This window comes from Varroa destructor, unplaced genomic scaffold, assembly GCF_002443255.2.
Source record: "Varroa destructor unplaced genomic scaffold, Vdes_3.0 BEIS01000004.1, whole genome shotgun sequence".
Classification (NCBI taxonomy): domain Eukaryota; kingdom Metazoa; phylum Arthropoda; class Arachnida; order Mesostigmata; family Varroidae; genus Varroa; species Varroa destructor.
In genome coordinates, this window is record NW_019211457.1 from 8,564,620 (window position 1) to 8,592,087 (window position 27,468).

A 27,468-nucleotide genomic window follows, 5' to 3' on the forward strand; every position below is an offset into this window, starting at 1 on the left:
AGAAAGCCGGTTCCTTCTAGAACAAAACATCAAAGTCGTGACGGCAAACAGCGGTGCGTCGTTTTCAGAATTTGAGCGAAGGTCAGCTAATAACCAATCTATGGATGGACTGGACGAAGCCCTGTCAAAATTAAAAATTTCCTTTTTTTTTCTGGTCTCAACGGTCTATTGCCAGTTTTCATGCGGCTTCTGAAAAATCTTAGGCAAACCTTTATGAGGCAAACCGGCAAAAACATGACTTCAAGGGCTTAAAAATTTATAAAAATGGCCCAAAAAGCCTTTCTAATGCACCTAAATTTTTGCTATAAAAATCAACAGGTGCTTTAGAGAGAAGAATATCAGTTGCCAATTTAGTCGCCCAGGTACGCTCCGATGGTTGGTTTTTTTGAGACTTTTACACCTTACGAATTTTCTAACGTTTTGAGCTTTTGCATTTTTCAAACTTTAAGCTTACAGTTAGCTCAAAATTTAGTTTGTTTGAAATGTTTGTATGCGTACCGTGCTGCACTTCAATGGGTTAACACCTATTAGTGTCGCCTGACATACGGTTTCTGTCAAAAAAGTATCTGTAGATTAACTGAGAAATATAATAAACATGACTAGCGAGTGGTTTACTTCCTCAATCGAAGCTGCTATAATAATACATGGTGATTACATTCAATAAGCGTGACCGTGATAATGATACTTTAAGCACATACAGATAATTTCGTTCGAATATATGAGTCTGTTTAGATAATACCTTAGGAATAAGGCATGAAAAAATTCTCAATTCAGGCGCGCCATGCTGTATATATATGTGTGCCTTAAATAAGGAAAAGAGTAAGTAATGTTGCTAAATATATATGAATGAAAAGGCTCGAACTAGAAACCCTAATGACTATTTGAAAGCTACTATCTTCAAACAGCACTCCGACATAACTTCTGGTATTTCTGATTGGTTTTTGCTACAAGGTAATTCTGTTTAATTCTTGATAAACCGATGGTAAAAATGATACAGTTAACAAGAAAAAAAAAAAACGTTTCTACTGGCAATAACGTCGGTTGCTTTTTTTTGTACAAGAGCTTGTCTTACTCACCACCGTCCTGCTTTGTTCCTTCTTTGTTTGTTGTTTTGTTTAACTAAAGTACTTAGCATTCTAACTGCATAAGGCACCGCTTTGGTGCTGTCTTTATTGGAATAATTCAGTTACCTAGGCTATAAATTGCCTACCCTCAAAGATTTTTGCCTACCCGCGGATTAAATTCAAGCTGCTAAAGTAACGGGCGACGCTGTCACTAGTTCGTAACTTTGAGGGCCTGCATCCAGAAGAAACCCTTCATAATATGTTTGTACTTACTGTAATAATTTCCTTAGCAGCGAATAACCCATTCATTGTTACTATGGCGTTGACGATTAGCGTTCAGTTAGCGTAAATTCTTCACAGAACTTCGACGATACTATTACAAATAAATGCAAACATATAAACGCACATATGGATGCATATATATATATATATAACAGCAGGTTTCGTGGGTCATAGCAATGGAGCTTTAAAAACTTTTGACTCATGTGGATTTTCTCTATTTTCACTCATCTGTGTTTTTGACAACATGACATGGTCGTAGGCGACCAGCATATCTCCGGGCGTGTGTGTCAACACTGATTAGCGAAAACAGCAGAGAAATTGAGAAGTATCGTTTCCTCCCTCAGGTAAACGGCAGAAATGTTCAACATACTAACGCATGTATACCACATATGTATATCCATTCGTGATACGAACGAAGTAGATATGGATGGCGCTGTGTGCCATTCATATCTACTTCGTCTTCAGAAAATAAATATAAAATGCAGGATGCTCGTTATAAATCATTACCTAAGACGCATAACCACCGCTCTACCCTTTACGGTTTTTGCACACATTTTTGTTTGGGGCAGGACAGCAAACATCTTTGCGTAGAAAACACAGAGTACCTGCCCTAATGTAATTCCAACATTAGTTCTTTCGGGAATCGGATGGATGCAATTTCTTTGCTGGTTGCTTCGACAACAACGTAAAGACAACGTTATTCTATATTTGTACTACTATTGAGGTCGTTATTGTTACTGCTGCTGTCGCTGCAGCTGAGGCGGTGTGGCATCGTGATACAATTGCTCTAGGTAGCGGTTGTTCCTGAGAGTTTCCTTCATGGCGACGTCTACTGCTGGTCATGGCGGTGCTCGTACGGGAAACCAGCGACTTGCGATGCCAGAGCAGACTGTCCTTAGCCGGCCATCACAAGCCGAACGAATTCTGCGAACATAAGAAAAACACAGCCAACATGGTATAGTTGGGTAATCAGATAAAGATATTTGAATAAAAGACCCCAAACAAAGCAGTAGATAAAAAAAAAAAAAAAGCGAAGATTTTCTGCTTCTCAGGCAAAAACGAAAGCTGCACAGAGAATTGTTAGGATTATCTAGGTAGGAAGGTTCCCTGGTAGTAAAGGGGTTTGGTAATTTTGCGTGTATGTCGCGAGGAGTGCAAAACATAGCTAAGGGATGCGAGTGTATTAGTAGCATCCCATGGAGGCCCTCTTATGTTTAAGGGGTACTGCTGACCGTACGGAAAAAAACTGAATGTCTAAACATGGTTAAATTACTACGAGTACTTTGTCTTACATGCTTGTAAACATTTCTCCAATTAGGGTTTTTAAACAGAGAACCGTGTGCTTCCTCCGAATCTGTGATTCGATAATGTTTTTTGTCTATATCTCCATTTGAATGGAATTTGAAGCAAATACGTTCCCGATTAATTCTGTAATTTTTGCTTAGATCTACTAGAATACTAGCAAGAGTTGCGATGTATCTCCAATACATCTGTATGTGTTGTGTGGTTACTGATCCTTACCTGGCCGTTTTAGCCAACATTTTACATTAGTCAGTTCAATCAGCATGCATTTTAATTGGCAACATATAAGTACTTCTGACCAAAGCATCGTTTTTCTTAACTCCGGGACTTCTCTTAGAAAAAGACGTTCAAATTGCTCGAAGAACTTCGACCGAACAAATGATTCTTCAGGAGCGGAACTCTACCAGAGCTGCTGCCACTAGCTGCCCGGCTCTTTACCAACTTGAGTGCACTTTACTTCATTACTCCATCTAGCCATCTCACCTTTCTAACCAAGTTGATCTGATGCTTCCTTCTCAGACGTCCTGTTTCTATGGTTCTGATGGTCGGTACCCGTGGCTCTTTCCTGCCTACTAGGAAGGCTGTCGGTCCTGAGTAGCCAAGAAGACACACAGAAACGAGAGGAAGAAGGAGAGCCGGTTCTGCTATGACCTGTTCAGTTCGGCTCGTCTAGCCAGTCCGGCCCGCCCTAGAGGCAGGAATCACTCAGCAGCCGCCTCCTTGAACCATTCCTCGAACTTCCCCGAACCCCCCTCGCCAACCTTCTGTTGGCAGACCGCGCCAAGTAAGTGGACGAGTAGACGACATGGTAGAGAGGCAGGTCGACTTGTGCCTAGCGGTTGCCCGCGGTAAAATGGCTGGCGCAGGGCGTAGACACGACCCAAGTGTTGACTGGTGTGGGCAAAAGGCTGCCTCACACATCTGATGTGCTACTCCTCTCTCCTTTTCCTTCTTTCGTAAAGAGAGAACACTTTGCAAGTAGAGACCGTAAAGCAGAAACTGTAAGAAAGAACAGGCCAGCCCAGCGGCTCGGGACAGAAGAACCAAGGCTGATCGAAGCCGCTAGCTCGTGTGTTTGACTGAATGGATGAAGGGCAAGTCCTCGGTGAAGGCGGGCGTGTGCCATAAGGCGGGCAACGCAATTCGCCATCCCTTCCCGCTACTTGCTACCGTCATCGGCCCATGTTCTTTGGCCAAGCTATCTGTGCTAGTACTAGCTTCTCGCCCCAGACAAGATCCCTTTTTGCCTCCATCTAAGAGCAGGGTGGTGGTTCTACCACCATCCCGAACGCCTTAGCCCCTATCTCCGCGACCAACACAGTCCTTCCTGCTGCCACGAAGAAGAGAGAACAGCAGCAGCTCAGTTATCTCGCCGTTTTTGTCTCGCTTTCTCTCTCTGCCCCCAGCGTCTAGTACGTCATGCCTGCGAAGAAACAAGGCGAAAGCCCTGAAACATACAGGTTCGTAATTCCCCTTATGAAGGAAGGAGCTAAGCCAATTCTCCGCTTCCTAAGCTCCAGCCAACTAGGCGCCAGGCGGCTATCTAGGTTAGACGAGGCTTGACTTCAAGGTTAGCTGACGACCTAAGCAAGTAGCCTTCTAGTGCCGCCTCCTATCACGCTCTCTCCTATGAGCTGACAACCATCTTTCGCCTCTGAATGCTGCGGCTAGACAATTCGATGAAAGAGGGAGAGAAGACTAGGCGAGAGTTTCAAAGTATGGAGCAAATACTTCACTCCTGTACCATTCTTTTCCGCCATCTCTGCAGAACCCCTCAGCCTTATCAGAAACACGGCTCATGACTCGTGATGGTCTGCGAGTTGACTCAAAGCACCAGTGCTTTTCCTCTATTCTCTAGACCACGCCACTCGCAAACCGCCTTACTCAGGCCATGCCCTTTTCTCCAACGAGCTCGCACTGGTATCCCACTATGGAGAGCTTCCGCTACGATCTATCGATGTGAGAGAATCTCCTGTTAGCTTTTTCAAGGGAAAGTTATAGGGGTTAAACAGTGTGCCGGAATGGCATTGAGCATGGCATGGTGATGGCGATGTAAGAAGCACGAGGCAACTGGAAAACGCCGAGGCAGAGTTCATAAAATAAGGGAAAGTCAAAGAGGGACAGAGAGTCGCAGCAATGAAAGCCCCGCGCGAGAGAGAGCCCAGATCAAAGACCACGACTACTACGAACACATGTACACACAGACACAGTACTGCATTGCACTGGACTACAGCGACGTTGGCACCCAGACACGGAGGTTTGGCCGCCGTTGAAGTTGCTTCCCTCTCACCTAGCTCGCAGGCAGCTACGGAAAGAGTAGATTCTCCCACAACGGGGACATAATGCGATGGGAGAGGCCCCCTAGGAGGCTGAGGAACAGACTAAAACTAGAAGATTCAATGAGAAGCAGGCTTTGCCGCCTACCCTTCCCTCTGCTAAGCGACGTTCTGCCTGTAGACTTGGCTACCTTGGGCTGGCAGGCATATATACTGTAGATGCTCGTTCACACATACAAACACTCAGCATTGCCTACAGCAGCTGCGTCCCATTTCGGATGAAAACGAAGGGCTAGCCATATAACATCGATGAAGTTTACGAAAAACTTGTTCAACTACAACGAGAAACGGGGACATCGTTATTAGAAACAAGGCAACGCTACTCAACTGTGAGAGATGATGGTTGCTTGCGGCTCAGTTGAAGTTGGCTCGAAACATCACACAAAATAAAATTATGCTAAAATTATAATTATTGAAATGAGTTCTGGTCCGCGCAATGCACTACCAGCTTGTTTCCTTATAAAAGCATGAACACTAAGTTGATGAAATATTCAATTTCGGTGTTCGGTAAGTCGTAGGTTGCCCCACCCCATCTGAATTTCTAGTCAGCGTACGTTCTGTCCGAAAAACTCTATCGTAAAATACGTCGTTCGTGGCTAGCTAATACCACTGGTTAAAAACACTTTGATGTTTCACTACTGTGAATGACGTGGCGTTATATAATTGTCGCTAGCTAATTTGAGTGGTGCCAAAGACCTTTTTATTGAACTGTGTTGACAACTTAAATAAAACTTGACATCGGCAAGTTATCCGGTCAAGACTCCGTACCGCATAGTGTTTAATTTCCTAAGCTACACTTCATTGTAACTTTGATGAGAAACGTGTGCGAATTGCAAAAAAAGAGCTCTTAAGACTCTCCAATCCACAAATGGGATGTTGCTCGTAAACGAGTTCCGCTTCACCGCCCGGTTTGGCTATGTTTAGTTAAAAAAAAAAACGCATAGGGTTTTGTAGCAACAGACACAGTCATTATGTGATGTAGGATTCTAACCCACGAAACCTGAATGCTTGTACTTGGGTTTCGAATCGGTTAAGGATTTACTTCACAGCACATAAAATCCTTTATTTCGTTGTTTGACACAAGGTAGAGAATATAACCTCGGAATACGAACTATAGTATTACATTGCCATCGGCACTATCTGCATCTAATTATCAAACCCCATCTATTAGTTGGATAACATTGAAGAGACGTTCGCACAGTGCGCTTACCCTCATAGTTGATGTTTCCCTGGGAATCCTCAAGGCCTTCGAGGATCTGCTCCGCTTCCTCTTCTGTGAGGCGGTCCCCAATTGAAGTTAAGATGCGGCGCATTTCCACGGCCAAAATAAAGCCATTACCTTCTTTATCAAAGTTTCGCAACACCTAAAAAAACATGTAATGAAAGCAAAAATAGGTCATTTAAATAAAGTAAAGAATGTTTATTCGAGATTATAATAATTAGAGATTATTCGGTTTATAAAGAACAATTCAAAATTGAGAGTTTTTTTTTTGGATAGAATGCAAAATCCTTTATAACCGGCTGTTGTAGTGTCACTCAATATGCGTCAATGCAAGTTACGTATATATATCAAAACGTAAACGACTCCTCGTTGGTAAGCTTGTACCAAAAGCTTGCAGACAGGAAACGATCATCTAGATATTACTAGGACGTTTATCCTATGAGTGCTAAATAATAAAATGGCGCCAGATAATTGCTAGATGTAATAGTATGAGCCGACGGACCGTTACGACGAAAAATCTTTACAATGTTATGTGTTACAACAAGCTCAATGTTATATACATACTAACGTAGTATTATGATTAATATGTTTTACATTATGAACTCAGATAAGTCCTTAAATAATCCGTCAATTACGGCGACCGGCTTGCCCAAGAATGTGGGTTGCCTTAAATAAATGATTATGTTTATCTTGTCTCTTGTGTAGATGCTGCGGGTGCGTCGGTCATGGTTCAAATACCAATCAAGAATACGGATAGATCAGTGGCAGAGCTTCGTTATCGGGTTGGGGCGTAAATATGGGCATGCATCGCTTAACCCAATGCTAGGATTTAGCCATTTGGAAGGCGCTGTTTTGTTGAACCCCACTGTATTTAGTCCCTCTCATTCCTACGTATCGAAAATGTCGCTTTAGTATATATTTTTGATGTGTCTCACACAACTGATTAACAAAACCAATTCTACTGGTCGTAATTGCCAACATCAAACATAATCAGATAGAACGCTGACTGTAAGGAGCTGTAACTGTGCCGGCTGTAGTTTCGATGTCGCAATGAACGGTGACGTGCAGAACTCCATTTACGTTTAATGGAAAAGATACCGCATTTTCAAACTCATCACGTGCCGATAATTTACCACTTACCTCAACGAAATCGCCTTCGCTCGCGTCGATCTTGTGTTTACTGATGGCGTTCAAAATCGGCATAAACTCATCAAAGGAGATCCGGTCATCTGTTCGAAAGAGGACAAATGGACGATGAAACCATGTATGAATTGATTAATAAATAATCGTTACTGCGCAAATGTCCGGTTTAGCACGGTAACGCATTTTGTAGGATCGAAAAAGATAGTAGACCTTTAATTCTTAACAACTATGTCGGTGTCAACCTTCACCGACGTCGAAAGGGTACGTACGGAAAGAAGGGATATCTAAATGCTCGAAAGGTAGCTGTTGCGTTTCAGTGATGCTGTATGAATGATCTACAGAAGCTCTATGACATCTTGTCACGAATTGTAAAAAAAGATCATTTGCCCTCAGCAATTCAATTTCCACGTAAACGCTAGATATTGAACTAACATAGAAGCCATAGACATAATAGGGCTATACTGGGAGGAAAAATATTTTCTACGGGAACTTTGGTCTTATCGAAGAAATTAGAAGAAAACAAGAACTATGCAGACGCTGAAATAAATACTCTAAACGTTAGTAAAAATGTTTAATCCTAGATACACAACACTTACCGGCCTTATGGTCGGCAGCGCATTTCCTCAGGGCAACCTCCGTCGGATTTTGTCCCACGGCACGAAGAACGTCACCGATTTGCGATACCGAAATTTTTCCATCACCAACAGTGTCGTATAAATGAAATGCTTCTTCAATATCTAATCGTGTCACCGGCCAGTTACGAGATAACAGAATGCAAACAACGGACAAATCATAGTATCGTCATAGTAGCCGAATCGCCTTACCTAAGGCACCACGTTGAACCTAGTGCTGTCAAAGCTAAAATAGTTATAACGGTATATCTTGTTTGTGGCCATAGTCAATTATTCGGGCGGGCAAAGAGTGATACGGCGAACAATGACAAATACCGTGAATGAAACAATTGCTTCATTTACGTTCCAGCTTCAGTTTTACGTCCACTTTTTTCATTAACGACATTTTCGATACATCGATCCGTACCGAGTCTGGCGTCCTAGTCACGCGTGGCCTTCAATCCGTGATCGTCTTCACCCAACACTCGTGTTAGCGTAGTGGGTAACGAAATTGGCTATCTGTGTTTAGGAGCGCGTTGTGGTCTAGGTTCGAATCCGTAATGCATACACAGGGAGAACTTGTTTGGTGATCGTGTTCGACGGAATGTCTGCCTAACGGTGATGCCGCACATAAAACTCGAAACATAAAGACCTTCAACCAATAAGAAGATAAATTTTTCGTTCTAAAAATATCCTTCTCGATACGTTGCTGCAGTCCTAACAACAATCATGGCATAAGACTTGCGGGAAGTTAATAATATAGGCTTATAAGGAAAGAAACGTAAAGAACATTTTAGTTTTGGCTCTACGTTGTCGCATTCTACATTTTTCCTACAGCTTCCTATATTTTTACATTACCCATAACACACCGCATACGTTTTTCCGTAAGTTATTATTCCTATTTTTTTTTCTCTGGCCTTCCCTTTAAGATGAATAGAATACACACTCCGCGTTGTCTCCGAACGTAGCGTTTTCGTTACGGACGCTCAATACGATGTTAATATTGTTTTTGGGCAGAGCGCTTTATCCCCTTAATTTTATTCACTAACAGTGATCTCCGTGACTGGTCGATAAATAGCATATCGAACGCTACAAAAAAAAAAAAAAAACTATTATCGTAATACGGCCGCGAACGCTTTCACAAGATGGAAGACGGCCTGAAAATTAACGATGGCTGGTGTAGCACAGAGGGAGGGCGTTTATAAAGACCTATTGACTCATAATTGCCATGACAGAATCGACTACGTTTGGCTAATCGGTATCCAAATGTACCGCGCAGAATTTAGAATAATTTGAAAACGTTCACTTTCGAGTAACAATTTCAGTTTTCATCTACATACATAGCAGATACATAAGCACATTGACACCTATGTAACACCACCGTATAATGTATGAGCTAAGCATACATTTATATTGTCTTCGTGGATTTCTATCTATTGTTCACTGGTATAGACGTGCTTTTTATAAGTAATTTCTTAATAATAATAAAAGAGCGAACGAGATAATGGCTAGTTTTGTAAATAAGTAGCCCGCTCCAATGTACAATGTAACCGTTGGTGGAAGAAAAATGGGTTTTTTATTCTGTTATTCTGTTCTTGTTATTACAGTACCGATTTTGATTCAAGAAAGCGGCGGTCTTATTTAAATTATTAAAAAATCAAATAAAACGATACACGTTCAACAGAGCCTAAGCACCGTTTTTATGGCTTTTGCCATTTGTGTTGCATTTCTGTTTTAGATTTATGTAGGCATACGGGTCAGCAACGAAGACCTACATAACGGCCAGGTACCATGTGCAAACCAAGTGACAACGATATGTATTAGCCTGTACGTGCGTGAAAAATAAACGTAATATTAAAAACGTTAACTTCCTTTCAAATGATACGGCGCCAATTGAATACAACAACGTTCTTTGTTAAAGAAAAAAGTAACAGCGGATCTGATTCTCTATACTACGGAATCCTGATCCGACAGATTTCGAGTCGTTCACATCGTATATATTGCCCGTACAAAACATAGAATATACGTATTCCCCGCTGCTAGTTTACGGCGTCTAAGAACATTCCCAGATAAATACGAGGGCATTTCATAATTGTAGCAGCCACCGACTACATACGACTTTGTCGCAGTTCATCTATTGTCGTCACTTATTATGATTATACTTAGGCCGGCTGCACGAGTCCTGTTTGACCCGCACAGGCAGGTCCGCCGTCCCAGCTACACAGGCCCAGGCTCAATTTGTGGGTCCATTAAATAGTTTTACTAGAGTAGCAAATTTTTTATTTCCTATGTACTAGGACGTTTGAATTATTTAACGTAAGTCACATGTCACCGATGATACAGGCCTATTCACATGTTGCTGATTAGGGACTGTTCGTTGCTTTTCATAGCAGCATGGCGCAATTCGAGTTATAAAAGCAATCCGGTTTTCGTGGCTGTGTTTTCTATGACGAGAACGGAAATCTCTCTGATGCGACCCAGAATGGGTATCGCCGGTTACGAACGTTTCGTAGGCAATTGTTTGTCGAATTGGCTCCTAACGATTAAGACAGCTATGGGAGCAAGTTGTCTGCAGATCGAGTTGACGCAGTTCCAAAATAAACAATATAGCAAAAAATCGTCCGACAACGAAAACGAAGGCCAAAAAAAAAAGCAACCATCTGTTGACCCATCTACTATAGTTGTAGAGTACTAGGAGTTCATGGTAGATTATTAAAGCGATCGGTATTTAGCACGAATTATACAGAAGTATGCAAATATCCCCATAATAAAATTCCGACGATGGCGAGAAAAGCTCGCACGGATAAGATAATGAAAATCGTCGGGCTCATCCAATTTATACAAAAGTCAAGGATGCCAACGAGAATATATCATTTGAAAACTATGTCATTACATTGCATTCATGATATGGTAACGATTGCCACCTCAAATCTAACAGTTCCTGTGATCGTACGAGGGCTAACCTATCTACGCGTTACTCTTATATGTTAAACCATTGATTTCTACCTCTAAACGCTGTCACATTGATCTCCGTTAAAGTTACTGCATTCATCAGTCTAATAATGTAACGTGTATACACTATTAAAAATTCCATACCATAACGGTTTGTCAAGATTGTCCCAGTGACCTTCATCGCTATGTTTCAGTGTAATAGAGAAGAAAACCAGCCTAGAGCACACACACTATAGATTTTGACTATATCAGTTACAGCCATTGGCGATCGATAACATCATACCGGTTCTAACTCACAGACGAATCTGCTACGGTTATCTTTCCGACAGATTCGCCCCAAGCGAACTGCTCGTGATAACAATCTTCAATGGCTAGCGATTGATACAGATTTTCCTTTCATTCGGTAGCAAGATGGGCAAAAAGCCAGCTCGACGAAAACGAATGCCTTTTCCCGCTAGTCGATCAAGGAATTTAGGGGGCCGTCCTAAGTATTTGTCATTATCAAAGATCAGAACGGATCACAGTTTCGGCTTGAGCTTGATGGCTGAGTCACCGATGGACGACGACAGACCGTTTTAGTTTTGACGAAGGCCGCGTTGCAATACTACGTCCACGGCGCGTGGTGATCAGCAGTATCGTGTGTTTTGAGATCTTTAACTTTGCCCCATGAAATAAGAATATTGTATCCAAACCACGTTGTCTCTATTAACTGCCACGGAAGGCTAAGTAAGGTACGAGAAATTTTTGAAGCTGATGTAGAGAAATGTATCGGTTTATTTTTGAGAGACACTAACAGACTGGATAAACATTCTGTCTACTTGGCAATCACGACACTTCCATCGGTTTTCTTCTATGGAATGATTTTCGGCTCTACGTGCGCGCAAACAATAATTGCTGCCCCTCACAGCCACCCAGTCTACTTAACAAAATACTATTTCGCAATATTGTTTCCCTGTGAACAGAAAAACTTTTATCCAAGCCACCCGAAATTTTATTGCTTCCTTTGCTATGCTTGTTATCAGTTTTTGTAGTCGTATCATAGTACGCTATTCTATATGCACATGCATGCATGCATGCATATATACATACATAAATACATCCGGGGTGGTCCAAAACATTTCAGTGTATAGTTGGAGCTTCTGGACAGAATCGAAAGCACTATAAGCAAGGAAACGCTGATCGGTTCGGTGAAGCGCGCGCGCGCGCGCGCGTTTCCGACCACTCGTCGTAGATGTGAAGGGTCCCCTGTTTCTTTCCATACATAATAAATACATCGATAATTATATAATGGCTATCCATACGCCTTCGCATCTCCCGTATTTATTCCTTTGCTCGTTCAATTGGGCAAGCTTAACGGTGCCAGAACTGACACAACAGCAACCTCTCGCTGAAAACTGCGTACCGATTAATCGTCGTAAACTCAAGCAAGAGCAATAGTTGTCTGTTCCGTCTGATATAAAACGTCATCGTTATCGTTATCTAGACGCCCTAACGAAGGCAGCAGCAGATCGAACCGTGGTACTACCGTTTGGGCGACAAGACAAACAGCGCAGCGGCCCGGTCACTAGAGATCATCAACTATCCAAATGGATCGTATCGGATCGGATCGGATCGGATCTGGTTCCATTGCAATCTGTTTCATAGCATTTGAAATCATCGACTCGAACGTCGCCATTGTTGCTGCGGTACTTGATCCTGACCACGGCTGAAGTCACAGCTGTCGCATTGCCCACGCATGGCACTCGCAGCGACTGTAGATCTGACCGTTTGCTCATTTCCATTTCACTCATCGTCATCATCAGATTCATCATGAGTATCAGTGTGATCATAAACAGAAAAACAAGTTCATTGTTATTATTATTGTTGCTACTATGCGGATAAGTTCGTCCGTTTCATAGTGCAGCAGCGACCGGTTGTCGAAAGGGACAGTTGTAAGAACAGAAGATTTTGCTATGACTTTTTATTTTCGAAAGGATAGTTTTATCTATCATTGAACCGCGCTTAATCGCGAATGGACCCATCTCGCGAACGTTATCAGCACAGCTATAAGTTCGATGAACTTAATTAGTTTGGCAGGTTAGTTAAGGGATTCGCTTGGAGCTCTTAACCAGCGAACGGAACGGACAATTTATGTGTTGACACTTTTCGTATAGTTGGCAAATCTATTTTTGACATTGTTCCTCTATGGCTGTGTGTTCTGTTTAGTATCGAGCGCTTCCTTTTTCCTTCCGTTTATCGGCTAGAGCACAGGGAGCTTTCGAGAGTGTTTGCCTAAATTACTAGTAGTGCTTGAAAATAAATTCAACGGAAAATGTGGCCTTCCGCGCGTTTCGTAGGAGGGCTCGCCTTGTACAATTTCGATTTACGCGACACGTTTCCGATCAGTGACCGCCAACCTTAATACGCGCTGCTCTCGCTGCGTTTCATACGTACAGCGTTAGATATATGTAGTTATACTTTATGTGGGACTGTTACATTCTACAATTATGGAATTTGCGCCTACGGGTTTCCCCGTTACTGCGTGGCTCTAAGATGATCTACCTGAATCTCCTCGTAGCATTTTATGACACTGGTAATCTACCATTCAATGTCCGACCGCCCCGCTGACGACCAGCATCTGTTTTGACGCAGCGTCGCTTCGGCTTTTCACATTGCCGTTCTTGCGATCGATTTTACAGACCATTACGAACCGTTGGAAGAACAAACAGTTTGTTCAAAAGCGTACGTTGTTTGTTCCGTTCCATCATAGTCTGTTGCCGCTGACACCCCCTTGTTGAAGTTGCCGTTTCTGATTATCGTGAACGTTGCTTAACAACGTGAAATAAATAAAGAAAAATATTACTATGGTCAAACATTGCTTATGTTTCAATCAAAGACCCGCGCCTGGCAGGACATGGTCGCCGTGAATTTAGGCAAAGCAGGGCTAGAAAACGAAGATACTTATAAAAAAAAAAAAAGAAATTGCTATATATACGAGGTCCGTGTTCGAAATGTCTGTATGACCAAAAAATGATCGGCTGGACAAGATTAAGCAGGACCAGGTCCGTAGACGTTAGCAGCTTCTGCTTATATGTAATGCGGCACAGTTTCAAGACGTGCGCATTTATGACGTAAAGGGTACACATATAATTCTATAAGCATGTAGATAACCTTAAACATGGCTGGAATTTTAACCCGTTAACCTGATCAAGCAGATGTTATATTATTGCGTATCCGTTTTGGCTGTCTGATGATAACGAGGCCGATCAGAAAATGACGTTTATGGTAAATATTATGTTATTTGTTGAAAGGTACGCTCTAGTTGGAATAGGTTAGATTTAAAAATAGTGCCATGTCTAGAAGAACTGGCATTGTTGGAAAATCCTTTTAAGCGTAAAGCGTTGGTTCTAGACGAAAAACTAACACAGCCTTCTTTAATGCGTCCCTTTTGTATGGCTTTGAACCAAATAAAATTATATATAAAGTTGTTCTTTACAGCATAGTATACATTATGTACTATAGCATTTATTTAGGCTTCTCCTGCTTTTCATTGGCCGAAACGAATTGGATCGCTAATCAGCACGATCATTTAAATCGGTTTCGCAGATACCGCAACGTTTTCTTAACTGATCGAGACGCTAGGAACTTAATTCGGCGCATTACGATTCTACCAACTTAATTAGAAGTATTCTAGAAATCTCCTATTAACACATTATTACTCCTTGAAGATATCTCGCAGGAACTTCTATTCTCCCCTGTGTAGCGGCTTTCACGATAGCCATTGTACCGCATAAATATTTTGTACCGTAATATGTATTCGATTGACGAAACAAAAGTTAAAGGAAGAATAAACGTTTCGTAACTACCTATAACTGCACTGGAAAGTTAAATAAACGAAGGGAAGAGGTTCCGACGATTGCGGGAGGTGACAACGCGTACTTACCCCCATTGCGACTTGAACCAAAAGCGTGGCACGCACGGTATGCTAAAACTAACGAGACAGGTGTTCCCGCGGATACTGATCTGAGATAGGCTAGCAGACCATCACCGTGCCGTAGTCGCTCGGAATGCTTGATGCTGAGGTATGCCAAAAAGCGTTATTATTTATTAGATAGCACATTCGAGCATCATTGGGTGATATATTTGTCATTTTTCGGAAAAACCTTCGAAATATCTAAAATTTAATTAAGTTGACGATTTCAAGAAGGTTGTTTATCTTCTGTAATGACCCTGCTTACCACCTCAGTAGTCATGAAGGCCAGAGGTAGATGTACACCGTGAGCGTTGAAAATTAAATATGCATTAAGTGACGAAAGTTGAGTACCGATACAAACTTAGCTTAGCAAATACCTTATAGTGTTAATTTTGTTACGCAATGTTAATTTTGTTCAAATATTATATCCTTATACCCTCTGTTTTTTTTCCTTACGAAGCACAGAGAAATGAGGTGCCTCGACTAGATGGTCAGTAAACAAAAAATCTATTAATAAACTCTATCACAAATGCCCCCCTCCAGTGCTCGCTATAATTGTAAGTATTATTGGTGTTTGATTAAATTCAACAACGACGTTGATCTTAACACAAGGGTCGATCACTCTGCTATGTGAACGAAATGGCAACTGGCAATCTCTCTTAGTCTGTGCCCTGCAAATTACGAATTGCTTGCCCCTAAGCATCCATTCACCAGCCCTTCATTCTACTTTGCCGTTATAAGGCGTCTTCAACGTTCTAAATTTCTGTTACATTTCGGTTTTTCTCAAAAGCATTACAAACTAGCGGGGTTAAACGACAAAATAGCCGACGAACCAACAGCTGGTTTGTTCTCTTCCTGACTCTGCCGTAATAACTGTGGTACCCATTAGTTTCTCTGTTGCCTGCGGCGTGAGCTATCACGATCGTTTGTATAAGATATGCCCTTTTATATCAACTGTCCCGTCGCATCAATATATATACATATAGATATAGATATATATATATATATACATACACAGAATCAAACAGTTTGTGGGTGATCGAAAAATTCAGTTAGCGGCTACGACTTTCATGTTCTAGTTGACCTTGCAGCTATCAGTTGTTTATATTCTTAGCCGCTACAATATATATATATATATAATACCATTAAGAGCACTGTATAAGATCCTTGACGGACAGCTCTCGTATAATATATTAATATGAAGAACCGACAGGCGTAATCGTAAGGGCGATGCCGGAGTGTACGGTAGGCTGCCGAGAACAATGCATAGAAAACGTCGCGCCCACCGCGGGGTCGAGAATATAATAGTTAGTCGTGCGCCCATCTAAATGAATAAGAATAATTATAACATACGTTGATCGGCGCAACCATAACGGCAGTAACCAAGCATCGAAATCGACCTATCAATGCTTCCGTAATCTATCACTGTTTCTAAACAATAAGCCGCTTAGCAACCAATGTAAATGAAGTTACTCGTTAGCGACAGTGAGCTAATTGCGACAGGATACGCACCCTTCACAAAGGTAAATCACCACAGGTATAACCGGGATTTTATCCTTTTTTCAACTCAACTGAGTCTCTATCAGTCAATCTGCATAGCTCGCATAAGCGACTACATAGCTTGAGTCTTGTCACCTATAGAAATCCGCTTTGAATTCATGCAGCCTGGTGTAATTAACCGGCAGAGCTCGTTTTTGCCCTGGGTGTTTTTTTGTATAGTACGTGACGTCAATATCTGTGTGTGCATGGGGGGGGGGGGGGGCTGCTGGAGCGGTTATACATCACAGAAAATCCATTTGCTCCCTCTTTATTGTGGTGCTGACACGAAGAAAATGGGAATTTCCGTCTGAAGGACGGGATACACTATACACGGCGGGAGAAGATCCAGAAGCCATAGACTTACTTTGTCTTCGTTCGCTTGTTAGGCGTTAAAGGTCGCGAATGGCTACTACAGTCAGTAGAATGGCGTTATCGTACAAGCGAATAATATTATAGCAACAGACGACTTAGCAGCGTATTGAAAAACATGTGTGGACATACATCCATTTAATTGAGGTGGCTCACAGGGAACCCGGCGAAGGGCGCCATATTTGTCTACTACTTTTGCGTTAGGTAATTCTTTCGTCTCCGCAGCCGATATCGTGTTGAAGGAACAGTAAGCAAGGCATGGGAAGATAGATAAAAATATTCTGGTGTCTACGACGTTCGGTTCATTGAAGCAGATATTCAGAAGGCGAAAAATTAAATACAGGTTTGATCATTGTAGATCTTGTACCATCATCTACATGACTGTATTACTAATCTTGTTAGGCAACATCGACAGTCTTTCTAGGTGGTTTACTAGTGAATGCTACTAGCTGTTTAAATCGACCTCCGCTCAAAATCCCTTGCCAACAGGAGGTGACCATAGAGTCACAAGCGATGTGAGCTAACCGAGAGAGGCAATTTCATCGCCTCTACATTCAGTACACTTTGTAGTGATTTGCCCATTTTACTCATAGAGCGTATGGGTAAGCGAGAAAGACTGGATAGGTAGATATTATTTACCTCAACAAGTCAATATGTCTGCAACGATAAATGATAAAGAAAACATAATCAAATCGATTTATTTAGCTATGCAATGGCAGGCACCCTATCGTTAGGCACTGACAAGCTACGTACCTATTTGAACGACTTTCATACTTTTTTTCATTGTAGTTTCTATTATTAGTATCACTATATCGTGTCTATATCCTTGTGTAAATGAGCAGAATGCTGCAAACTTCATTGTGTAAATCAATTTTTATCAACAGTTAGCCACAAGTTAAACTTCCAGTACTTTTTTTTGTGGAGGGAAAATATTTTGGCAACTACAAAAAAAGTAACTGAAACGTGTTGTTGCTAAAAACTAAGAAAAGTACTTACTCAAAACCTTCTGTAAAAAAAGAAACCCTACAGCAGCAAAGCTTTAGCAAGGGTTTTAAAATTCGTTCGAAAATTCAGCACCGTACTACACAAAAACATAACACAATGAAACAAAGTCTCCATTATTAACAGATCGATATAGGACCTTGACAATAACAAACCAGGTACTATAATTACGGTAGTCACAATAGAAGTAGCCATAGCCGAAGGGAAATGAATACAGCATTAGAACAGTGCCTAGTACACACTGTGTACCCCAGTCAGTTGCCCTGCGTAGCAAACTACCAAAATGCAAAAAAACAATAACTATCACATAAAAAATAGGAAAGTTCCACTGCAGAAGCTTTTGCTTCACCGCTTCTCTCGCCATTCCTTGTGCCGAAAACTACGCACCGAATTCACGCGCCAGTTTTAGCAACGACAGCGACAATTCCAGAGCGCGGGTCGTTTGAATAAGAGATTTAGCCCCTGCCTTATGCTCCTGCCCCCGTCAGCCGTCTGCTGTACCAGCAACAACAATAACGTGTTTGTTGTACGACTTATTGTAGTCTTCAGTGACGGTGTTGAGTCTGGGAAGGTAAAAACGCCAGGTGCATGGCTGTCGCATATGGCCATTTTATCATAGACACAACAGCCAGCATCTCACAACAGAGGAGGCCTGCAGGCACTGGTGATCTGCCATTGGCTGAAAGCTGCAAAGAGAACGGAGTTGATAGGACTGCGCATGTGCCATCACCAATTTATTGCAGTGTGGCCGTTCTTCTTACAGTCGTATCTATCCCTTTACGTCCTTCTTTCCCGTTTTCTTACCCACTTCGCACGTTTGCTTTTTTGTGCGCAAGGCATTCCAGCCGGATTCGCGCAGGTGGCATTGGTCGTGGGAGAGCTCGTTTTGATCTGAGCTCCGATTGGTGAGATCTGGCTTGTGGGCTTCTGAATACACTATTTCCTTTTGGTCGGGGGAAGCTTCTTGGCTACGCATGATATGCTGGTTTCGTTGTTTATCTAAGTAGTGCTATTGTCTAGTAGGGTGTTGTATCGCCTATTTCATACCGCCATAGTTTCCATCATACGAATCACGGCTGTCGCCGCGGCGGCGGCGCCGCCGCCGTCGTCACCGCTAAGACCACTCACATCGTCAGCGTCATCTCGAGACGTATACAGTTTTTGCGATGTATTGTTGAATCCCCCTTGGCTTCCTCTGGTCAGAAACAATCGACATAATAATGCAATGATCTGTCGTTATGTAACAGTACTTAAGGTAACGAATCAACTTAGGAGACAAGCAGGAGCGCGTTCTGTTGGCGTCGCATTAGATGTCTGTTGGATCTGTTGTTCCTGCTGCCCATGCTGCAAGATAACGTTGTCACAATGACAACAATGGGTTATTTGGCGCTCAAACAAAAATAACTGAGGAGTCAACGTCATTATTATGACCGCGTTACGATGAACGTCGTGAGTGTCGCCGTGTATCGGAAAGGTGCCCCGGTGTAGATTTATGTTGACCAGTTGCGAAGGTGACAAATGATGACACAGAAGAATAACAGAAGTACATTTTGTTTCGGTTAAAATATTCTAGTATAAATATATAGTAAATCCGGCCGATGGAATAGGCTGGTATTGTGTTAGTTTGCGTTTGTAAATTCTAGTTATGTATGGTTATAGGGAGATAGTTATAATTTGTTAACCAATTTTGAAATTAACAGTCACAGCATTTGAGTGTGATAGTCTATTACAGTTGTTATTAAATAGAAGAATTCTACTTATATTTAATCGTATCGAGCTTATTACTCATTGGCAGTTCGACCTGTCTGGACCGAAGGTGATTACTTTCACCCTACCGTTCTCTACACAAAACAAGCAACAGGAAATAACAAGACCTCTATTTCTGTGCATACATCAACAACACGATGTTTAACTCATCAGACCTAATGGAGCGTGTGGGCAAGAACAAGCACGAGTTGTAGTATTCAATAAGGCATCCCTAATTCCAGACATCTACTGCTGTTCACACAGGCAACCAAAACCGCATCATTAAGTGAGACGGCTAGTCAGTCCAATCAGTTTCATATTGTCAGAGCTTTCGCCTGTCACTGGTTATAGGGCGAGGGAGATGACCTGACGGCGGATCTTGAGTACAGTATACTGCTGGTCTATGATTTTTGAGGCCATCCTTTCACAGACCTAGAGCTAGGCTAATGATAGTAAATGTATACTGAGAAAACGATGTTTGTTCTTCCGGTTCAGAAGTTGATTTAGGCCGTGATCATTGTCGTTTGAAAACTATTTTTTACACCCCCCCCCCCCCCCCATGTAGTCGAAAGTTACGCGTACAGACAACACTGTGCGGAAGCGGTAATTTTTGGCAGATACTACTTTTTGAGGGTTAGCAGAAAAGCTAAGCCAGCAAGACTAAGCATGATTAGCCTAGACAGCTCTTTAATCGGAGAAGCCTATGTGCGGCCCTTCCCTAAAAGACTTGCACGGACGCAGTGACCTACAGAGGCCAAACGTGTGAGCCTGAAATCCGTCTCTTTCGTCGAGTGCGAAGACGCTCGTACCTGTGGCTGGGGAATGCATGGAAACATCGCATCGCGTGGCCCGTACACCCCAGGCGCCGCTTTGTAAGCGTACTAGTGTCTCACAGCACGACACCCCACAAAATCCCCTGTTCGCGCACGCCTACCCAAAAGCCGCTACTGACTGCCGAGCGAATCGGTGTAATAAATCGTCGAAGCAACATAAGTTCTGCCCGCTAACAAATACCCAAGACCAGACAATATCCAGAATAATTTACAAAATTTCACAATTTACAGATTAGCTTGGCTCAAGCTTGACGGATTTCTACAATAGCCGAATATTTGATGAAGCTACAAGCCTCACTGATATATATATTTTTCATGGTGCCCTAGCGAATAGGAGCGCGCCATAGCGTCGAATTTTATGCCATCTATTGTCGGAACTGCAGCTAAATACTGAAGGGTCCGTTCAGGTAACGTAGCAGACATGGCGGTGTCGAGTGGCGTATGAGTTGCGGGTTGGCCAGATGATTCGTTTTGCATCAGCCAGAATATTCGGTCGCCAACACGTTCGCGCTATTGCGCGAATCTGTCTCCTAATTGGATATCCAAAACCACGGCTGCCCGTGCAAGCGTATGATATTAGCGGATGGCTTATCTATGACGGTCTATCATGACACCCTGATGTATCGAAAGTTTGTTTACCTTACCTGTCTGTTATTTTGCCACAGCCCGAGTGTATAGGTTAAATCCTCTAGTGAACGCACTGTTCTGATGAACTCGCTTGTTTAGATATAATCGTTCGATATAAATGACGACCCGGTATTCGGGCCGATCTAATGAGACGCAAATTTTTTACGGATCATTTCGCACAGAAAAACGTCCTTAATAGAATTATGGTAGCCAATTGTCCCTCTGAGTCTAGAATAGAGCCGATCCCATAACGAACAATGTTGCTATTGGTGAGCAACTCAATTACTCATCGAATACAATTAATTGTTCCATTCTTTCGAGCTACTGAGACCCATCTATTATATCTCTGTCGTAGAGAGACGAACATGCTTAGCAACGGATACAAATATAATGGCTGAGTCATGACGAGTTAGCACATCTTTCCTTCACGATAGGAACAAACGCGTATTGTGCAGCGATTAAATGATGATTTTTAGTCGAAATTCTGTAAGTGGCCTAATTAGAAAAAGAGCCTATTGGCCTGTGATCGGTCCTGGCAAGCGATCGACAAGACAGGAGGCTTGCAGCGGAGACTTTAAATGGTGCCTTCCTAACTCGTCATGATATATGACAATCGTTATATATTCGGTAGAGATTTTTATGGCCGTCACAAAGAGCTTTAGCGCTTTTCGGTCGCTCTTATATCTTGCGATTAAGATTACCAACTAAAACAACAACAACAATCGAATACGAGTAATACTAATTCAGTTAGAAACAAAACGGTTTGTAGTCGACCGCTGTGAGAGTTTAATGGGCATAAATTTAGCTTAGCCGACGTAGCAAAACCCAGTTTCCGTATATATATATATATATAACTAAAGCTGATGACACAAACGCTAGTGTCATTGACAAGTGTTTTGCAAAAACTACTCAGAGTCAGTACGAATAAACAGTCCCTAGCGTCTCTTCTAAATACTGATTGTTTCCTGTTGATTGTAAATACTTAGCTGGACGTGTTTGCTCGCAGAGGCTATACCTTCCAACATATTTCTCCAAAAGAGCGTACATTTCTTTTCATTTCAATATACAGACGGAGGAGCGTTCCGTCGCCTCTACAATACCAATACCGCATTATTCGAGTTTTATAAAGTTTGCAATTTTTGTCAAGCTTCCGTAAGTTACCTGTTACGTATTACGTTTATTATTATGGAGGATTATTGAAGGTACATGAAAGGAAGCCCGAAAGGTTTGCGTCCCAGCATTTCCATCGCTACATTTGCTCTGATACACAAACACACAAATATTGCCCATGGGTGATTCAGTGGGATTAACAGGCATCGTATGGGAGAATCCGTGATGTCGAACGTCGTTCATTGTTCCAGGCTATCGTTCCATTGGCTTCTAACCTTTACAATAAACGTCTCTCATCAGACACTGTGTTCCTTCGGAACTTGGTCTTTGAGCATAGCTATTACGACTTACAAAGAGTTGAAGCCATTTTCTAGAGCTAACCAGAGTTACTATAGCAATCTGAAGGCAATTAATGGACTTCAGCTGAACTTGAATAACCTTATGTAGGCAATAAATTTAGATGAGAAACACTTGGCAATGACACACCGAATATTACACGAACCGACAAAACCATCTATGAGTAAACAGCCATAACGACTGCAAACACGTTCACGAAAATGCGTTCTTATGTCTGTGCTAAGTTGACATGTACTGAAGCTTGAATTCAAATACTTCCTGTTGAATAATGTGCATCCACGCCAATTTGGAAGCGCCTAAAATAAGTCAACATTTTGTGAAGTTTTTATCATTAATTAATTACTTTGCCACTGGTGATCTGGACAAGACCCTCTATCAGAATAGGAACAGAATCATTGAACTCTATGCATTTACTTACCGGGGGCGGCACACTTGAAAAATTTGTCAGCGCTTGCCGTATACAACGACATGGTGGGGCAAGTTCCTGGTGAGCTGTTGAGTCCCATACAAATGTACTCCCTTCAAAGCTGTTCAGGCGGCAGCAATGCAGAGGGACAATTGCCTAAACACAAAGCAGTCAAAATCAATCCGCCATTAATACTGAAGCTTTCTACACAATACTATTCAATGAATAGGACGAACTCCGGCAGCGCTGCTTTCAATGGCCTCCCGTGTCCAACCAGAAATCTAGCCAAACTGTTTAAGGCCTTAGCCGACGGCCGTGTTCAATACGTTTTGTACACAGCCCTCGACTTTTATTTTTAATCTGCAACACAACTCTCTGAGAACTCTCGCTCTCTTTCGTCATACCCCTTTCTCAACCTGTTCTCTAAACATTCACGTACCGTCGAACGAGACGCACGTTTGTTACCTGCAGTACACGGTCAATCTTGTCAACGAATCCTTGTCGTCCGGGCGCAGTGTGGCTTTGATGACGCTCTTCTCTTGGCGCCGGTGTAAATACACTGATCTGGTCCCGCGGGATTTGTCAACATACATGGGTGACAAAAACAGCAGGGAATGTTTTCACGTTAAAGTTCCTTGCTGTTCGGTCTACGTACAGCCTTTGACTATGACTGACCGATGAGTTTCCTTTGACGCTATGGTTCCCCGCGGTTCCCGCTGGTCGAATCGTCAAACGGCAAAAAACGAGGAGTGTGCGGTTATGGAGAGGAGATTTCAGAAAGGGCAAAGGTAGCGGCTACTGCGAGCTAGAGCGGCGACGAAGAATCGGACTGCGCCCGCCGGCCGGCCGGCCGGCCGGCCGGCCGGGTAGCTGTATTCTTTGCTGTGGGAATCCACGTCGTTGACGTGCACGATATATTTGTTGCTTTGTATGTATGTGTCGCTGAGGGTCAGCTAGATGGATTTTTGCGTTATGACGCATCGCACTGTGGGATTCTAAGCAACAGATAGGGTATAGAAAAAAATACGGTGTTGAAAAAATGGTAGTAACAGCAAAATGAGATAAAAGATCATAGCTAGTCATGGCAGATGCGAAAACTGGAGGTTTCATTCAAGCAGCGCTGTCATTCTTACGAACAAGTGTTCACTAAGTTCTGTTGCGCGGCGACTTTTGTTCCCAAAACAGGCAAACGCTTTACTCGAGACAAAGTGTCGAGTAATTACATAGTTTGCACACATTGTAACAGGTACATAACTATTGTTACTATACGTCAGCCCTTATGATTCTTCATAAATCCGTTGACCTGTTAACGTACTAGAAAACGCATGCTACCACACGTTGCACCCAGAAGGAACATTCACAGGAATCCAAAATGGTGGAAAGTCTTGTTGGTGCAAATACCTTTCCAAAAGGACGAATGAATAAAGGAATTTTTCTCTCGGCAATTCCTCAACCCGAAATCGAACCAGCAAAGGGTAGTTCAATTTGTTAATGCCGTCCATTCAAAGGCAGATTATGGTTTAAGGTTTCCTTGGAGCTGGCAAAGGAGTGCCTTACTTGGCAGCGGTATCAGCGACCTACAACTAGGCCTATCATATTATCAAGGGCTGTGCAAGTCAGTATTGCTTGAGCAAAGTGAATATTCCCATTATCTGTCCTGTGTAAGGTGTGACCAATCTCGTCGGGTCACGATCAATATTATTCTGTATAGGAGCATTCGAGGTTGTGGGCTGAGTGTATCCTGTGTAAACCGCATAGCGTCCCCAAATTTCTATCGTTTTTCGTGGATAGTTACACGAATTCACTCAGTTCTGGGTACATACCGTGGATAGATGATGTTATGGATGCTTATACTTCGAAGACCATCAGAGTGGCTCAGCGATTTCACGTGGGCCTTAAAAGAGGCCAACAGTGAAAACAGTTTATGTAGAGAATTATCATCCTTTCCTCTCGAAAGTTGGATTGTGAATAGCTTCTTATTTAGCATGTTTGCTACCTGGCCCTACGGATCTCCCTAGAGTGCAGTTATGGTTCCCAAGTTCCGTTACATTTTATATAGCTGATCGATAACAATGAACTCTATAGAGGAGAAGACGTTAGCGACAAACAGTACAAATACGCCGTCGTCTATACCCGTGCTGACAAGCTGGACCGATATAAGAAAATGATTTGGTAGAAAACGAGTTATTTGCATTTACAGTAAATAAACGTTCACTTATATTATTCTAACGGGGTTAAGTAACTTCTGTATTTCCGCCAAACATATAACTCTCAAGGTATGCTATTTTAGGGAAAAAAAAGAAAAACTAATTGCCGTTTGCTAGTAAAGATTTCGGTGAAAACGCTATGAGACTGTATACATAGTAATCTGCATTGACTAGACATGTCTCAAGTAAAAGTTGTTCGCTTTCTCAAAAAATAAACTTCCTTTTTTTAACTAAACATTTCGATAGTTCTACGTCCAGTCGCACCTTCATCCATTCAATTCATAACAAGAATTTGATTCGTACTTAAAGAGAAGCGCGGGTTTTAGCGATCCGACTTTACTACGCTTCGTGGTTCACGGTCCGGCCGAGGTTGACAAAGGACTGCTTGTCCATTGGCTTGACACCACGCGAACGTAAATTATCGCGGGCGCACCTGGCCTCATCTATTGCCTCATTTTAACAATATCTGAAACCGCGTTTGGCCAATACAAACTTTACGATTCAACAAAATCTAGATAAATATTCTAGATGTAATTGTCATTTTCAAAAATACGGATTCTTAAGCGCCCCCACCCCCCAAGTTCAGACATCGCTTCGACTACGGTCGCTGAGGCCGCTCTTTTTGATCGCGGTACAAATATTTTTTTCATTTTTAGCTCGTATCCGCGGTAACAACTGACGCGGTAGCATCAAATAGTAAAAATAATTGCCATACATTATTACATAGATACACTTCTAACTACCATTCAGTAATGCAATATTCCCTTTCGTTAATTCTAAGCATATATTTAGCGTCATTGAATCCTGTACTAGGTAAACCTCTTCCAGTGTTGAGTGGTATGCGTGTTTTAATTTGAAAAAAAACGGTGTCTCAAGCCGGTTCCATTTGTCACACTGTGATTACCTCTACGAGCTTTTAAAAAATCTTCGTATAATAGACAAAGTGCTTTGACCGGCTGATACCAGTAGCTAATCTATACCCGATCAGCCCTGAGAGTATCAGCGATTTGTAAACACCAACTTGAAAAAATCGCGAGTAAAAAGGCAGACACCTGATGGATCTATAGCTTCGTGCCACTCGACTATCGCGCTGTACAGAATTCTGTTCAAGCCATTGACGGTCGTAACTAGTAAGATAGCCTCTCAGTAAAGCGGGTGGGGTGTCCTTTCTTTTACAGCTTCTGCTAAACATTTAAAGAACTTGTTGTCACCGGCACAGAGCTTTGTCTATCTTTGGATAGGGGTCACTGAAACCGAGAAGACGAATCAGATCGATACGTCCGACCATAAAGACTTTGGCCCCTGCTTTCAACTGACTTCCCACTAGAAATGAATGTCGCCGGCTAAATAAAACCGGAATTTAACACCATCCCTTCAGATGGATAGATGGAGCGGACAATAAACTGGCAGCTATCGTTCACGCAAGAAGCAAATATAAAATAGGCGTAGGCGCAAATGTTCGACTCTCGTCTTCTACATCGAACGTTGACTCGAACTACGGTAGATACCTACCGGTTTTTATCGGGAAACCTAATGAAATAAGTAGTTTGAGTTCTTGAAGGAGCTTTTTCGAGTTACTGCACGATGAGCGTTAAGTTTTCTCTTGTGAGCGCAAAAAGTCTCCACGTTTTACCTTGAGAAATTGTCGTTACCCTCAGTAGGGTTACTGATGTTCTTTGTATGGATCGGTCGTTATTACCGAACAGTTACAAGCATCTTCTGCGTTCGAAGGATTGTCGTGCCGATTCTCCCTTTGTCTCTGCTTTACCCACTTCGTCGTTTGAGGCACGTATAAAACGAAGTTAGAACTTGTTATCCGGCAAACTATTTTAACATGTCCGCTGGATCTTTTGAACTCAATTTTTACAATTAATATAGTTCTGCTTTCCCGTCGTTCTTCAGTTAAAACCATTGCCTTTTGAGACGTCTTCCACTTTTGCCATACTTAATTAGTAACCGAACATGTCAGCAGGAACACGCAGCCCGCCAACGACGACACGCGAATCAGAACACGTTTCATTAATTTACAAAACAATGTCATTGTCGAATAAATTTAATATACCTGAATTTATATGTTTGGATTCGAACTTAGATCCTGCACTTAGGCATCTTCATATCTGCCTTGTGCACCTCATGGCGTGAATTACTGTTTGTCTGTCTGCCTGGTTAACGTTACAGTTCTAAATCGGTTCTTCAAATTTTTTCGGGAAGCCGTTTCAAGCCCGTGACGGTTCAGTGAAGACGCGCTTAACTACCTAATTCCAAGACACGAGAGGTGGCGTTTAGGTCGAAGGCCTAACATAGACGCATGGTTCGTTTAATGCTAAAACGAATCGTCATAATTTGAAAGCAATCGTCACTTGAAGCAGTTGCATTGGACGTAGAGCTCGAAATGTGCCCGCACTGTA

General features: G+C 42.3%; 1 protein-coding gene across 3 annotated transcripts; it reads right to left on the reverse strand.

Moving 5' to 3' along the window:
* Positions 1-1,134: 1,134 nt before the first annotated feature.
* LOC111249380 (myosin-2 essential light chain-like) lies at positions 1,135-23,564 on the reverse strand. 3 transcript variants are annotated; one of them, XM_022803185.2, is made up of 6 exons: positions 23,319-23,564; positions 22,866-23,009; positions 7,946-8,086; positions 7,347-7,435; positions 6,195-6,348; positions 1,135-2,270 (listed from the first exon to the last, which is right to left on the reverse strand). In XM_022803185.2, the coding sequence occupies exons 2-6, from the start codon at positions 22,951-22,953 to the stop codon at positions 2,242-2,244; spliced, it is 501 nt and encodes a 166-aa protein (XP_022658920.1). In that variant the 5' UTR covers positions 22,954-23,009; positions 23,319-23,564; the 3' UTR covers positions 1,135-2,241. The 3 variants fall into 3 exon arrangements, with proteins under 3 accessions (XP_022658920.1, XP_022658921.1, XP_022658922.1); XM_022803186.2 differs by having other exon boundaries at positions 23,310-23,564; XM_022803187.2 differs by having other exon boundaries at positions 23,293-23,564.
* Between the last annotated feature and the right edge of the window lie 3,904 nt (positions 23,565-27,468).

What these genes read in the sequence shown, in the direction of transcription:
- LOC111249380 (XM_022803185.2), bottom strand. Translation starts at nt 22,953, where the DNA reads ATGGGACTCAACAGCTCACCAGGAACTTGCCCCACCATGTCGTTGTAT. An exon ending in TTTCAAGTGTGCCGCCCCCG is followed by an intron (nt 8,087 to 22,865) that starts GTAAGTAAATGC and finishes TGACACGATTAG; the next exon opens with ATATTGAAGAAGCATTTCAT. An exon ending in GGGAAACATCAACTATGAGG is followed by an intron (nt 2,271 to 6,194) that starts GTAAGCGCACTG and finishes TTATGTTCGCAG; the next exon opens with AATTCGTTCGGCTTGTGATG.